Source organism: Mobula hypostoma, chromosome 4, assembly GCF_963921235.1.
Source record: "Mobula hypostoma chromosome 4, sMobHyp1.1, whole genome shotgun sequence".
NCBI lineage: Eukaryota > Metazoa > Chordata > Chondrichthyes > Myliobatiformes > Myliobatidae > Mobula > Mobula hypostoma.
Window position 1 is genome coordinate 98,767,513 of NC_086100.1, and position 15,455 is coordinate 98,782,967.

Genomic DNA, 15,455 nt, shown 5'->3' on the forward strand with positions numbered 1-15,455 from the left:
CTGCCCAACCACTGAAGTAAGGGTAACTGGTCTGTAGCTTCCTTTCTTCTGCTCACTCTCTTCTTGAACAGTGGAGTGACATTCACATTTTCCATTCTTCTGAAACCACACCAGAATCTTGTGATTCTTGAAAGATTATTAACTAATGCCTCTATAATCTCTTCATCCACCACTTCCACAACTCTGGTGTACACCATCTGATCCAGATGACTTATCTACCTTCAGACCTTTAAGTTTCCCAAGAACCTTCTCTCTAGTAATTGTAACTTCACACACTTCATGCCCCTGATATCCAGAACACCCACCATACTACTAGTGTCTTCCACAGTGAAGACTGATGCAAAATTATTCAATTTGTCTGCCATTTCCTTGTCCCAATTACTACCTCTCCAACATAGTTTTCCAGCAGTCCAATATCCACTCTCACCTTTCTTTCACACTTCATGCATCTGAAGAAACTTTTGGTATCCTATTTAGTATTAGTGGCTAGCTTACTCTCATATTCCATCTTTACCTTCTTAATGACTTTCATTTAGTTATCTTTTGTTGGTTTTTAAAAGCTTTCCAATCCCCTAACCATCTACTAATTTTTTCTCTATTATATGCTCTCACTTTGGCTTTTATGTTGGCTTTGACTTCTCTTGTTAGCCACGATTGTATTGTCTTTCCTTTACAATACTTCTTCCTCTTTGGGAAGTATTTATCCTGTGCCTTCCGAATTGCTTCCAGAAATTCCACCACCGCTGCTCTGCTGTCATCTCGGCCAGTGTTCTTTTCTAATCCATTTTGGCCAGCTCCTCTACTGGTACATCTGACTTTAGCTCCTCCTTCTCAAATTTCAGGGTGAATTCGATCATATTATGATCATTTGCCCCGAAGGGTTCTTTTACCTTAGTCTCTCCAATCAATTCAGGTTCACTGCACAACACCCAATCCAGAATAGCTGATCCTCTAGTGGGCTTTTAACAGAGCAAGGCCACCCCCTCTGCCTTCCTGCATATCCTTTCGATACAATATGTATCCTTGGACATTCAGTTCCCAGCTATCTCTTAGCCTTGATTCAGTGATGCTTACAACATCATTCATGCCAATCTGCAACTGTGCTGCAAGTTCATCTGCCTTATTCTGTATACTGCGCGCATTCAGATATAGCATCTTCAGTCCTATATTCACCCCTTAGATTTTGTCGCACCATGCTCAACCTTTTGATCTCTAACTTTGTCTGAGATCTTACAAGCATCTGCCTCCACAATCTCTCCACTAACTGTTCCTATCCCCCTGCAACTCTAGCTTAAACCCCACTGTGCAGTTTTAACAAACCTTCCCCTGGGATATTAGTTCCCCTCCAGTTCAGGTGCAAACAGTCCCTCTGTACAGGTCCCACCTTTCTGGAAGACAGCCCAATGATCCAAAAATCTTATGCCTTTCCTCTTACACCAACTCATTAGACAAGTACGAAACTGTATAATGTTGCTAGTTCTAGCCTCACTAGCATAAGGCACAGGTAGCAATCCTGAGATCACAACCCAGGAGGACCTATAATTTAGCACCTAACTCCATGAACTCCTTATGCAGAAACTCATCACTCATCCTACCCATGTCATTGGTACCTTCATGGATCACGACTCCTGGTTGTTCACCCTCCCACTTAAAAAGGCTGAGGACTCAATCTGAGATATACCAGTCCGAGGCACCCGGGAGGCAACATACCATCTGGGAATCTCGTTCTTGCCCACAGAATCTCCTGTTTGTTCCCCTAACTAATGAATCCCCTATCACCACAGCAAGTCTCTTCTTCCCCCTTTCCCTTCTGAGTCATAGAGGCAGACTCAGTGCCAGAGACAGCTCCACATCCTCATCGCAGTTTGTGAGAAGCTGCAGCTGGATGCACTTCTCGCAGTTGTAGTTGTATATTTTGAATGTATCTACAATCATTTTGAATGTTGCAATGAAAATGAACATTAGGAGGATGCAATTATCAGGAGCATTGTATGAAGGCAGTCATTATCTGCACCACATATCTGCACTGATTTTGTTCATTTACAGTTAATCAGAAGAACATGACAGCATACACTGGGCGAATTGCTCCGTCAATAACCATTGGGAACTAATTCGCTGTTTTATCATATTGTAGTAGTATTAGTAGAGTTCTAATTTGTTCCGTATTTCATTTAAATACATAATTTGTTACTCAGTTAAATGGCTGTTTGTCTTTTTATACCTTATGGAATTGCCACTGACAAGATATTCATATGCATATTCTTTAATCCGTATAGGTCACTGATGTTGTTTAGTGTATATTTGCAGATTGTGAACATCACTGGGAAGGGTGATATTTACTTCTCCTAGACGGTAAGAGATCACTTTACATTATCACAATATGTTGATACTCCCACTCTGTTGTTGCATACTGTTATAACAGGACTTTTAACCAACATATTTATATTCATCTACTAAATATTGCTGTTATTGTTACATAATGATTGGCATACTAGTGTAGCCAGTTTCAGAACTACAATTTGAACACAAAATCCAAAACTTATTGGCCAAGTTTCATTAGTCATCTTTTGATTGTGCTCTGCACTGGACATGCTATGGAAGAAGTTGTTGAAATTCTCACACAAGGGAATCTATCCAATCCACCAACTCAGTGATTTCACTGAGTACCGGAGGACAACTGGGGGAGCGGGCTGAGGAGAAGAAACAACAATGTTGAGGTTTCTTTAATCATATGTGGTTTACGGGGGGTATTTTTAACTATTGTGTGATCACTAAACATTTTAAATATTGGTTTCTATTTTAATTTTCAACTATCTTTTAATATTTACCAAATTATGCCAAAATTAAAGTTCTGAAATCAATAATATAGAATCTTAAAAATCACCAGAGATTACACAAGAGAATCTAGATTCAACAGATAAAGACACTTGTATGAATTAATTACATAAATCAGAGAAAATAATAGAGGTATATGGAACAATGCAGATTATCTTTTGGTTTGAATACTTACCTTGATTTAGGCTATAATGTCCATGATTATAGGAATCAGACTGAGAACTTTTTTCTCTGATTTCTTTAAGTACAGGCATGTGAAGCACAGGACTGTACTCTGTTTGCAACTTCACATTCATCTTGAGCTTGTAACTGATCAATTACAAAAGGAACAAAACAGTGAATTCATATAAATTTCATCTGTCTCCATAGCACCTATACAATAGCATATCAGCAATGGCTTTGAATAAACAGAATGCAATTTACAATAAGTCATGAAATTCCCATTTTCTTTTACTATAATGCAGATGCCATTTTACATCTAACCTACATGAATTTTGGGGTGTGCAGGGAGGGGTAGCACCTCTGGTGAAGCTCACTCATCTTTGGTCCCCACTGGACACTCAGCTCTCACCTGTAGCTGCAAGTAGCTGTTTGCATGTGACAACGACCACACCCCCGTACACCGCTTCGACAGGTGGGCTGGACAAGGTGAAGGTAGCCGGCAACCTCATACCCCAGTGAAGCAGGGACATGCCTGCCTTAGCATGCAAAGTCAGCTCTGGCAGACTGGGTGGATGAGATCTACAGTGAGATCCAATGGCTAGGAAATGATACGACATTGCTCCGCGGAGAGTGACGGGCATAAAGACGTCATCATGGTCATCACTGCTACCAAGGAAGACCCCAGTTTGTGATGCTTGTTCGTACTACTGGACCCATACTTCTGAGGTCAAGAGAGCAGTAATGTCCAAATACAACAGCTTTTCCACTTTAAAGACCGCCCGCACTGTCATTGTTGAGACACGATGAATTCTCGCTTAAATTGTGATAAGCCAAATTTCCAATTTTTTCCCAATCAGAGATAGAGGGAAGAGTTTAGCCCTGTCAGAGAACCTTAATCATCTCCTGCCTGTAACCCACCTACTCCCTTCACTGACTTTTACTCAAACTCCTTTTCCTTAATTATCCTTTTACTCACATGTAAAATATTTCAATTATATTTAACAAAGAAATTAAACACCAAAAACATATTAATGACACATTTAACTGTGATTATTTTTATAGTATCTGAGTTATAATGTTAAAAATACTAAAGCACTGAACAAATATTTTGCATCAGTCTTCACTGTGGAAGACGCAAGCAGTATGCTGGAAGTTCTGAAGTCATGGAGTGTGAAGTTACCATTACCAGAGAGAAGGTTCTTGGGAAACTGAAAGGTCTGAAGGTAGATAAGTCACCTGGACCAGATGGTGTAAACCCCAAGGTACTGAGAGAGGTGGCTGAAGAGATTGAGGGGGCATTAGTAATGATATTTCAAAAACGACTAAATTCTGGAATGGTTCCAGAAGACTGGAAAATTGCAAACGTCACTCCACTCAAGATGAGAGAGGTAGAAGAAAGGAAATTCTCAGTGGCTGGGAAGATGTTGAAGTTGATAAATAAGGATGAGGTCAAATGATAAAATAGGCCATAGTCAGCAATGGTTTCCTCAAGGGAAAATCTGGCCTGACAAATTTGTTGAAATACTTTGAAAAATTAACAAGCAGGATACACAATGGAGAATCAGTTGATGTTGTGTACTTCGATTTTCAGTAGACCTTTGACAAGGTGTCACACGAGGCTGCTTAACAAGCTACGAGCCCATAGTATTACAGGGAAGATTCTAGCATGGATAAAGCAGTGGCTGATAGGCAGGAGGCAAAGAGTGGGAATAAATGGTGCCTTTTCTGGTTGGCTGCCGGTGATTAGTGGTGTTCCATAGGGGTCTGTGCTGGGACCGATTCTTTTTACATTATGTCAATGATTTGGATGATGGAATTGATGGCTTTGTTGCAAAGCTTGCGAAAATAGCTGGAGGGGTAGATAGTTTTGAGGAAGTGGAGAGGCTACAGTAGCATTTATACAGATTAGGAGAGCCTGCAAAGAAGTGGCGGGATGGAATAGTGTTGGGAAGTGTATGGTCATGCACTTTGATAAAAGAAATTAAAGGGTTGACTACTTTCTAAATGGAGAGAAAATACAAGAAACTGAGACACAAAGGTATTGTTGAGTTCTGATCATTTGCACTATGTAAGTATCTAGTATGCATGCATACTTTCCCTGTTATGTGCATGCGCATGGGAGGTGAAAGGTGAAATTGTGGGATGTAAAGGTCCTCAGGTAGTGAAGGTAGATGTTGAAAGTAAAGCTGTTTAAACAGAAGAAAAACCTGTCCTTGTTGTTTAGGCATTAACAGTGGTGGCAGAGAATGGTTTCCAATTATAGGATCCCACTGGCATTTGATGAAAGCAAGCCTTATGAAAGCTGGAGAAATAAAACTGGAATATGGATGCATGCTACAGAACTGGAGAAGATGAAGCAAGCCTTGGCTGTTGCACTGTCACTTTCAGGAAGAACGAGAGACCGCGATGGGAATTTCAGTGGAAGACTTGAACGAGGATGATGGTATGAATACACTAATAAATACATGTGACTCAGTTTTCCTGAAAGAAGAATAGGATCAGATTTATGAGGCATATTCAGACTTTGAGAAAATTTATAGAGACAAATCTAAAAAATATGGCTGATTATGTTACTGATTTTGAACAAAAGTACAGTCGCATATAACCATATAACAATTAAAGCACGGAAACAAGCCATCTCGGTCCTTCTAGTCCGTGCCGACCTCTTACAAAATGGAACTTACGAAGCGTTGGATATAATGTGTCTAGACATAAAAGACAGACAACTAGTATTAACTGCATGCACAAAACTTGTCATTACATCTATAAAATCAGCACTGAAGAAGATTTTTGGAGAAAAGACCACTAAGACAACAGTCAGAATTAATTTGACTCAGGAAATGGCATACTTCACTGAGCAGAAACAAGAGTATAGCAGGTGTAGATCCCAGAGGGACCAGACAAAGGTATCATTACCTGGTACAAATCCAATAAACAAGTACAGGAGATCAAAATGTGTGGTACGTCAAAGTATTTACCACTGGGCAAGAAACCGTCCTTACAGAACCAAACAAGTGAGGCTAACTGAAGAAGATAACAAATCTGAAGACGTAGAAGAGTGCCATATCACATTATTTGTGAAGGAATCACTTACTAATGTAGGGAATTTGATGACAGAATCTCTAGGATCTGTTATTGATACAGCATGTACACATACAGTGCGTAGAGAAAAACAGCTTGAAAGCTATGCAAGTGAACAAAACTAGAATGAAGTGCAGAAACTGATGAACACAGTTTGCCCCGTTAATCCGTCAAATACAAGATCTTTCGAAAATATCAGAATTGATAAGGTGGGGGGGGACAAGAATGGGGAAAAAGAATGGAGATTAAAAAAAAGCATCACTGCGGAGTCTATGGAAGAGAGAGGTACAACGAGCGGCTCTCCTACACATGTGCGTGGTGGTGAAGCTGACGCTGGGCCTCACTCAGGTGAAGCGGTAAATATGATAAAGATTCTGGAGGAGATAAGGGAAGTCCAAAAATATATAAGACAGCAACTAAATGATATAAAGTCAGAGCTCGCCAACGTCAATCAGAAAATAACGACGGTAGAGACACGAATTGAGAAGGTGGAAGATCGCGTGCAAAGCGTGGAATGGATACTAAGTAAGACAATAAAAATATTATATCAACAGGAGGCTTGACCAGGAGGGAAGATCGCAACGGAAAAATATCAGGATTCATAATGTTCCTGAAGGAGCAGAGGGGCTGTTGATGATGGAGGTTGTAGAAAAGTTGCTGCGGGAAGCACTGGAGATGAAGATTGAAATTGAGAGGGCACATAGTGCGCTCGTCCCGAGGCCTTCTGGAGACAGAGAAAGTAAGCTGCGCTCAATAGTACTTAGATTCCTTCAATTCAAGAGCAAGGTGGAGATTCTACGAAGGGCCTGGGGAAAGAAGAGTGTGTTTTGGAAGGGGAAGTTAATATACTTCGATCAAGATTACCCCCCAGCAGTCCTACAGAAACGGAAGGAATATTCCAAAACGAAACGAATATTAAAGCAAGAAAAGATTAAATTCCAAACCCCTTACCCTGCTAAACTGAGGGTGTTTTACAAAGGAGGGATACAGCTATATCAGACGGTGGAAGAAGTGACTGCAGACATGAACAACAGAGGGTTGCCCGTTAGAGTGGTCAGACTGAGGGAAAGCCTGGCTGAGTAGTTATCCTGATCTGCTTGAGAAATAGCAAGAGAACTGAGAAAGCAGTTAACTTTAAAAGTGCTGATAAACTAAACGGAAGCAAAAATAGATGGTGATATACCTATCTCAAGAAATATGTATAATGTGGATTTTATATTACTCAATTTTTTTTATTTATTCATTCACTTCTTTTTCCCCTCCTAAATGAGAATATATATATGGGAGGAATACACAGGGAAATCATTTGTGTAATGGACATAGATTTTTTTTACTTACTTTTATAGGTACTGCAGTGGGGGCACTCAACTCACAGGTAGGAGAGGCATCTAGAGACCCCAGCCTTGGAATCACACCTTCGTTACTTTTTTTAATGATTCGCATTTCTTGGCTCTTATTTGTTCAGGGAGTGGATCGATTAAGTTATATTCTGCAAATTTCAATTATATACTAACAGATAAATACACATGGCTAAGGACAAAGTTAAAATTCATTTCTTTTAATGTCAATGGGCTGTTAAATCCAATCAAACTGAGTAAAATTCTACCAAAAATGAAAAAGAACAGGAAATATTTATAGAAAACTCACTTAAGTGATAATCAGCACGGAAAATTAACAAGAATGGGCTTCACTAATTTGTTTTTCTCCTCATATAAATCAGGACATAGAAGAGGAGTTGCTATTCTCATCTCAAGCAAGCTAAATTTTGAAAAAGCATTCGAAATGGCAGATAAGGAGGGCAGATATTTTCTGGTAAGGGGAAATACAGACGGAAATCCAGTTATGAAACAAAAGCCCTTACATAAGAAAGTTAACACTCTTTTTGAGGATGTTGGTCTAATTGATACATGGAGGGGCCTTTTCCCTGACAGAAGGGATTAAACTTATTATTCTGCCCCTCATTCTGTACATACAAGAATAGACTATTTCATAACATTTTGAAAAGACAACAACAAAATAATCACCTGTGGAATTGGGACAATAGATGTAAGTGACCATGCACCTATGTATTTATCTGTTGATTTTGACCTACAACCAAAGAATACTATTTGGAAACTAAATTCAAGTCTACTCAAAGATCCCTATTTTAAGGAACAAATTAAAAAAGAAATTGGTCTTTACTTAGATTTCAACGGTAAGGGAGAGGTTTCACCTCCCATTCTATGGGATACTCTGAAGGCTGTCTTAAGAGGGAAAATTATAGTGATATCTTCATATAAGAAAAAAAAGGAACAAAACATTCGGTGAGTTACAAAATAAGCTGAAGGAACCAGAAAAAAAACAAATTGGGTGTGGCACAGGATACACAAGGAAATTTTAAAAATTAGGAATGAAAATAATAGTTTGGCTACACAAGAAATTAGAAAAAATTTAATGTTTCTGAAACAGAGACACTATGAAAGTGGATCTAAATCTATGAAAGTACTGGGGTGGAAACTGAAAAAAAAAGCAGAAAATACAACTCATAGAATTAGGGATCCAAGAACAAAAGTGATAAAAAGTAAGCTAAGTGAAATTTAAGAAGCTTTTGAAATGTTTTACAAAACTCTAAGTTCCAGGGGGAAGCATAACACAAATTGACACCTTCCTGAATTCTTCAGTTACTTACTTTAAGCAAAGAACAAAATAGAACAATGACTGCTGACATAACTGAAGCTGAACTAAAAACTGCAATTAGTAGGCTTCAATTTAGCAAGTTGCCAGGATCAGATGGATGTACGGCAGAGTGGTATAAAGAATTTAGAAATGAGTTAATTCCTGTTTTACTCCCCACACTGAACTGGTGGGCGCAAATGCCACCTAGCTGGAAGGAGGCAATAATCTCAGCTATAACGAAAGAAGGCAAGGATAAAATGGAATGTGGGTCGTTTTGACCAATATCTGTTCTTCATGTGGATTATAGAATATTTACCTCCATCACGGCCAAATGATTAGAAGAGTTTCTACCCACACTGATACATAATCAGACAGGTTTTATACAACAACGCCAAACACAAGACAATATACGAAGGACATTTCACACTATGGATCATACAAAAAAAATGAAATTGAAGCAATAGTGATAAGCGTGGACGCTGAAAAGGCACTTGATTCAGTTAATTGGAATTTTCTTTACAGAGTTTTACATAGATTTGGTCTACATGACACAATTCTTAAAACTGTGAAGGCACTATATGACAATCCTACTGCTAGGATTAAAATCAATGGATGCTTATCTAATAGTTTTACCCTAGAAAGGGGCATGAGACAGGGTTATGCATGGTCACCGCTGCTCTTTGCATTATATCTGGAACCATTAGCTCAATACATCAGACAATGAAGCTATCAGGGGAATTACTATTAAAATATTGGATCTTCTGTTAGGAAACGAGTTAGAACAAGTGACGGAAGTGTGTGCAGGGGAGCACTTTGGTTCCAGTGATCATAACACCATTATTTTCAACTTGATCATGGACAAGGATAGATCTGGTCCTAGGGTTGAGGTTCTGAACTGGAAGAAGGCCAAATTTGAAGAAATGAGAAAGGATCTAAAAAGCGTGGATTGGGACAGGTTGTTCTCTGGCAAGGATGTGATCAGTAAGTGGGAAGCCTTCAAAGGAGAAATTTTGAAAGTGCAGAGCTTGTATGTTCCTGTCAGGATTAAAGGCAAAGTGAATAGGAATAAGGAATCTTGGTTCTCAAGGGATATTGTAAATCTGATAAAGAAGAAGAGAGTTGTATGACATGTATAGGAAACAGGGAGTAAATAAGGTGCGTGAGGAGTATAAAAAGTGCAAAAAATTACTTAAGAAACAAATCAGGAGGGTTAAAAGAAGACATGAGGTTGCCTTGGGAGTCAAAGTGAAGGATAATCCAAAGAGCTTTTACAGGTATATTAAGAATAAAGGATTGTAAGGGATAAAATTGGTCCTCTTGAAGATCAGAGTGGTTGGCTATGTGCAGAACCAAAAGAAATGGGGAGATCTTAAATGGGTTTTTGGCATCTGTATTTACTAGAAACTGGCATGAAGTCTATGGAACTAAGGGAAACAAGTAGTGAGATCATGGAAACTGTACAAATTGAAAAGGAGGAGGTACTTGCTATCTTGAGGCAAATTAAAGTGGATAAATCCCCAGGACCTGACAGGGTATTCCCTCGGACCTTGAAGGAGACTAGCATTGAAATTGCAGGGGCCCTGGCAGATATATTTAAAATGTTCGTGTCTATGGGTGAGGTGCCGGAGGATTGGAGAGTAGCTCATGTTGTTCCGTTGTTTAAAAAAGGATCGAAAAGTAATCCGGGAAATTATAGGCCAGTAAATTTGACGTCGCTAGTGAGTAAGTTATTGGAGGGAGTACTAAGAGACAGAACCTACAAGCATTTGGATAGAAAGGGACTTATTAGAAAGAGTCAACATGGCTTTGTGTGTGGTAGGTCATGTTTGACCAATCACTTGCAGTTTTTCGAGGAGGTTACCAGGAAAGTGGATGAAGGGAAGGCAGTGGATGTTGTCTACATGGACTTCAGTAAGGCCTTTGATAAGGTCCCGCATGGGAGGTTAGTTAGGAAAATTCAGTCGCTAGGTATACATGGAGAGGTGGTAAATTGGATTAGACATTGGCTCAATGGAAGAAGCCAAAGAGTGATAGTAGAGAATTGCTTCTCAGAGTGGAGACCTGTGACGAGTGGTGTGCCACAGGGATCAGTGTTGGGTCCATTGTTAATTGTCATCTATATCAATGATCTGGATGATAATGTGGTAAATTGGATCAGCAAATTTGCTGATGATACAAAGATTGGAGGTGTAGTAGACAGTGAGGAAGGTTTTCAGAGCCTGCAGAGGGACTTGGACCAGCTGGAAAAATGGGCTGAAAAATGCCAGATGGAGTTTAATACAGACAAGTGTGAGGTATTGCACGTTGGAAGGACAAACCAAGGTAGAACATACAGGGTTAATGGTAAGGCACTGAGGAGTGCAGTAGAACAGAAGGATCTGGGAATACAGATAAAAAAATTGCCTCAAAGTGGCGTCACAGGTAGATAGGGTTGTAAAGAGAGCTTTTGGTACATTGGCCTTTATTAATCAAAGTATTGAGTATAAGAGCTGGAATGTTATGATGAGGTTGTATAAGGCATTGGTGAGGCCGAATCTGGAGTATTCTGTTCTGTTTTGGCCACCAAATTACAGGAAGGATATTAATATGGTTGAAAGAGTGCAGAGAAGGTTTACAACGATGTTGCTGGGACTTGAGAAACTCAGTTACAGAGAAAGGTTGAATAGGTTAGGACTTTATTCCCTGGAGCGTAGAAGAATGTGGTATATAAAATTATGCTGGGCATAGATAGAGTGAATGCAAGCAGGTTTTTTCCGCTGAGGCAAGGGGAGAAAAAAAACCAGAGGACATGGGTGAAGGGTGAGGGGGGAAAAGTTTAAAGGGAACATCAGGGGGAGCTTCTTCACACAAAGAGTGGTGGGAGTATGGAATGAGTTGCCAGACGAGGTGCTAAATGCGGGTTCTTTTTTAACATTTAAGAATAAATTGGACAGCTACATGGATGGGAGGTGTATGGAGGGATATGGTCCGTGTACAGGTCAGTGGGACTAGGCAGAAAATAGTTTGGCACAGCCAAGAAGGGCCGAAAGGCCTGTTTCCGTGCTGTAGTTTTTCTATGGTTTTCTAAAGGGACAGAGCATAAATTGGCCTGTTACATGGATGACATTTTGGTCTAACATACTCTTTACCTAAATTGATGCAATCCTTTGAACAATATGGCCAATTATCAGGATACGAGAGCAACATAGATAAAACCCAACTACTGTCATATAACTATAGACCACCAAGAGAAATTGAAAGTAGATATCCTTGGGCATGGCAAACAGAGTCTGTCAAATATTTGGGCATCATTATGCCAAAAGATTTGGCAAAATTATCAGAATGCAATTATCAGCCTATATATAAAAAAAAAAGAAGATATAACAAGGTGGAACCTAATTCCTTTTCTTGGTCTCAGTTCAAGGACTGAATCTATTAAAATGAATATACTGCCCAGACTACTATACCTCTTTTAGACCCTACCAACAGAGATGAACCAAAATCAATTCAATGAATGGAACAAGATGCTATCAAGATATATATGGCAAGGTAAAAGACCTAGGATTTGTCTCAAAACTTTGCAATTAGCCAAGGAAAAGGGGGGATGGGGCCTACCTTCTTAGAGATTATTATTTTGCAGCGCAGTTCAGAGCTGTGATATGCTGCTCCAACCCATCATATGACGCTCAATGGAAAACCATTGGGAAGAGGATACTTTCCATTCCCATACAGGCAATTTTGGCTGATAACCACCTACAAGGTTACATAATACGCAATAGAAAGGAAGGACATAAGCCGGGAAGATGTGGAATCGATATGGGTAGAGCTGCATAACACTAAGGGGCAGAAAACGCTGGTGGGAGTTGTGTACAGGCCACCTAACAGTAGTAGTGAGGTCGGAGATGGTATTAAACAGGAAATTAGAAATGTGTGCAATAAAGGAACAGCAGTTACAATGGGTGACTTCAATCTACATGTAGACTGGGTGAACCAAATTGGTAAAGGTGCTGAGGAAGAGGATTTCTTGGAATGTATGCGGGATGGTTTTTTGAACCAACATGTCGAGGAACCAACTAGAGAGCAGGCTATTCTAGACTGGGTTTTGAGCAATGAGGAAGGGTTAATTAGCAATCTTGTCGTGAGAGGCCCCTTGGGTAAGAGTGACCATAATATGGTGGAATTCTTCATTAAGATGGAGAGTGACATAGTTAATTCAGAAACAAAGGTTCTGAACTTAAAGAGGGGTAACTTTGAAGGTATGAGACGTGAATTAGCTAAGATAGACTGGCAAATGACACTTAAAGGATTGACGGTGGATATGCAATGGCAAGCATTTAAGGATTGCATGGATGAATTACAACAATTGTTCATCCCAGTTTGGCAAAAGAATAAATCAAGGAAGGTAGTGCACCCGTGGCTGACAAGAGAAATTAGGGATAGTATCAATTCCAAAGAAGCATACAAATTAGCCAGAAAAAGTGGCTCACCTGAGGACTGGGAGAAATTCAGAGTTCAGCAGAGGAGGACAAAGGGCTTAATTAGGAAGGGGAAAAAAGATTATGAGAGAAAACTGGCAGGGAACATAAAAACTGACTGTAAAAGCTTTTATAGATATGTAAAAAGGAAAAAAATGGTAAAGACAAATGTAGGTCCCCTACAGACAGAAACAGGTGAATTGATTATGGGAAGCAAGGACATGGCAGACCAATTGAATAATTACTTTGGTTCTGTCTTCACTAAGGAGGACATAAATAATCGTCCAGAAATAGTAGGAGACAGAGGGTCCAGTGAGATGGAGGAACTGAGCGAAATACATGTTAGTAGGGAAGTGGTGTTAGGTAAATTGAAGGGATTAAAGGCAGATAAATCCCCAGGGCCAGATGGTCTGCATCCTAGAGTGCTTAAGGAAGTAGCCCAAGAAATAGTGGATGCATTAGTGATAATTTCTCAAAACTCGTTAGATTCTGGACTAGTTCCTGAGGATTGGAGGGTGGCTAATGTAACCCCACTTTTTAAAAAAGGAGGGAGAGAGAAACCGGGGAATTATAGACCGGTTAGCCTAACATCGGTGGTGGGGAAACTGCTGGAGTCAGTTATCAAAGATGTGATAACAGCACATTTGGAAAGCGGTGAAATCATCGGACAAAGTCAGCATGGATTTGTGAAAGGAAAATCATGTCTGACGAATCTCATAGAATTTTTTGAGGATGTAACTAGTAGAGTGGATAGGGGAGAAACAGTGAATGTGGTATATTTGGATTTTCAAAAGGCTTTTGACAAGGTCCCACACAGGAGATTAGTGTGCAAACTTAAAGCACACGGTATTGGGGGTAAGGTATTGATGTGGATAGAGAATTGGTTAGCAGATAGGAAGCAAAGAGTGAACCTTTTCAGAATGGCAGGCAGTGACTAGTGGGGTACCGCAAGGCTCAGTGCTGGGACCCCAGTTGTTTACAATATATATTAATGACTTGGATGAGGGAATTAAATGCAGCACCTCCAAGTTCGCGGATGACACGAAGCTGGGCAGCAGTGTTAGCTGTGAGGAGGATGCTAAGAGGATGCAGGGTGACTTGGATAGGTTGGGTGAGTGGGCAAATTCATGGCAGATGCAATTTAATGTGGATAAATGTGAAGTTATCCACCTTGGTGGCAAAAATAGGAAAACAGATTATTATCTGAATGGTGGCCGATTAGGAGAAGGTGAGGTGCAACGAGACCTGGGTGTCATTATACACCAGTCATTGAAAGTGGGCATGCAGGTACAGCAGGCGGTGAAAAAGGTGAATGGTATGCTGGCATTTATAGCGAGAGGATTCGAGTACAGGAGCAGGGAGGTACTACTGCAGTTGTACAAGGCCTTGGTGAGACCACACCTGGAGTATTGTGTGCAGTTTTGGTCCCCTAATCTGAGGAAAGACATCCTTGCCATAGAGGGAGTATAAAGAAGGTTCACCAGATTGATTCCTGGGATGGCAGGACTTTCATATGAAGAAAGACTGGATGAACTGGGCTTGTACTCGTTGGAATTTAGAAGATCGAGGGGGGATCTGATTGAAACGTATAAAATCCTAAAGGGATTGGACAGGCTAGATGCAGGAAGATTGTTCCCGATGTTGGGGAAGTCCAGAACAATGGGTCACAGTTTGAGGATAAAGGGGAAGCCTTTTAGGACCGAAATTAGGAAAAACTTCTTCGCACAGAGAGTGGTCAATCTGTGGAATTCTCTGCCACAGGAAATAGTTGAGGCCAGTTCATTGGCTATATTTAAGAGGGAGTTAGATATGGCCCTTGTGGCTATGGGGGTCAGGGGGTATGGAGGGAAGGCTGGTGCAGGGTTCTGAGTTGGATAATCAGCCATGATCATAATAAATGGCGGTGCAGGCTCGAAGGGCCGAATGGCCTACTCCTGCGCCTATTTTCTATGTTTCTATAAATACTATTGATAAACCGTGGGTGAAATGGACTGTTAAAATATGGAAAACTATTATGAAAGAATATAAACTAGAGAGAGACATTGCAATTCTTAAATGATGTGCACGTGACTCGGATTTTATGCCGAATAAATTGGATGCTACTGGACAGCTAAAGGAATAACAGCTATTTGCAATATAATGAAAGAAGGAACACTGTTCAGTTTTGAAATGCTCGAAGAGAAACACTTATTAGAAAAACAAGACTTTTATTGGTATTTACAGATGCCACAGCATGTTAATGGGATGGTTACAAATGTAACCAAGGAA

At 40.1% G+C, this 15,455-nt stretch overlaps 1 protein-coding gene across 2 annotated transcripts in view; it reads right to left on the bottom strand.

The window, feature by feature from the left end:
* Window positions 1–15,455, bottom strand: part of plrg1 (pleiotropic regulator 1) — a 104,534-nt gene that overhangs the window by 67,293 nt on the left and 21,786 nt on the right. The window contains exons 3-4 of one of the 2 annotated variants that reach the window (XM_063046252.1): window positions 7,417–7,567; window positions 3,011–3,144 (exon numbers count right to left, since the gene is read on the bottom strand). In XM_063046252.1, the coding sequence (XP_062902322.1) occupies window positions 3,011–3,131 (121 nt within the window). In that variant the 5' untranslated portion in view covers window positions 3,132–3,144; window positions 7,417–7,567. The remainder of the gene's footprint in view (window positions 1–3,010; window positions 3,145–7,416; window positions 7,568–15,455) is intronic. The other variant, XM_063046251.1, reaches the window with a different exon arrangement.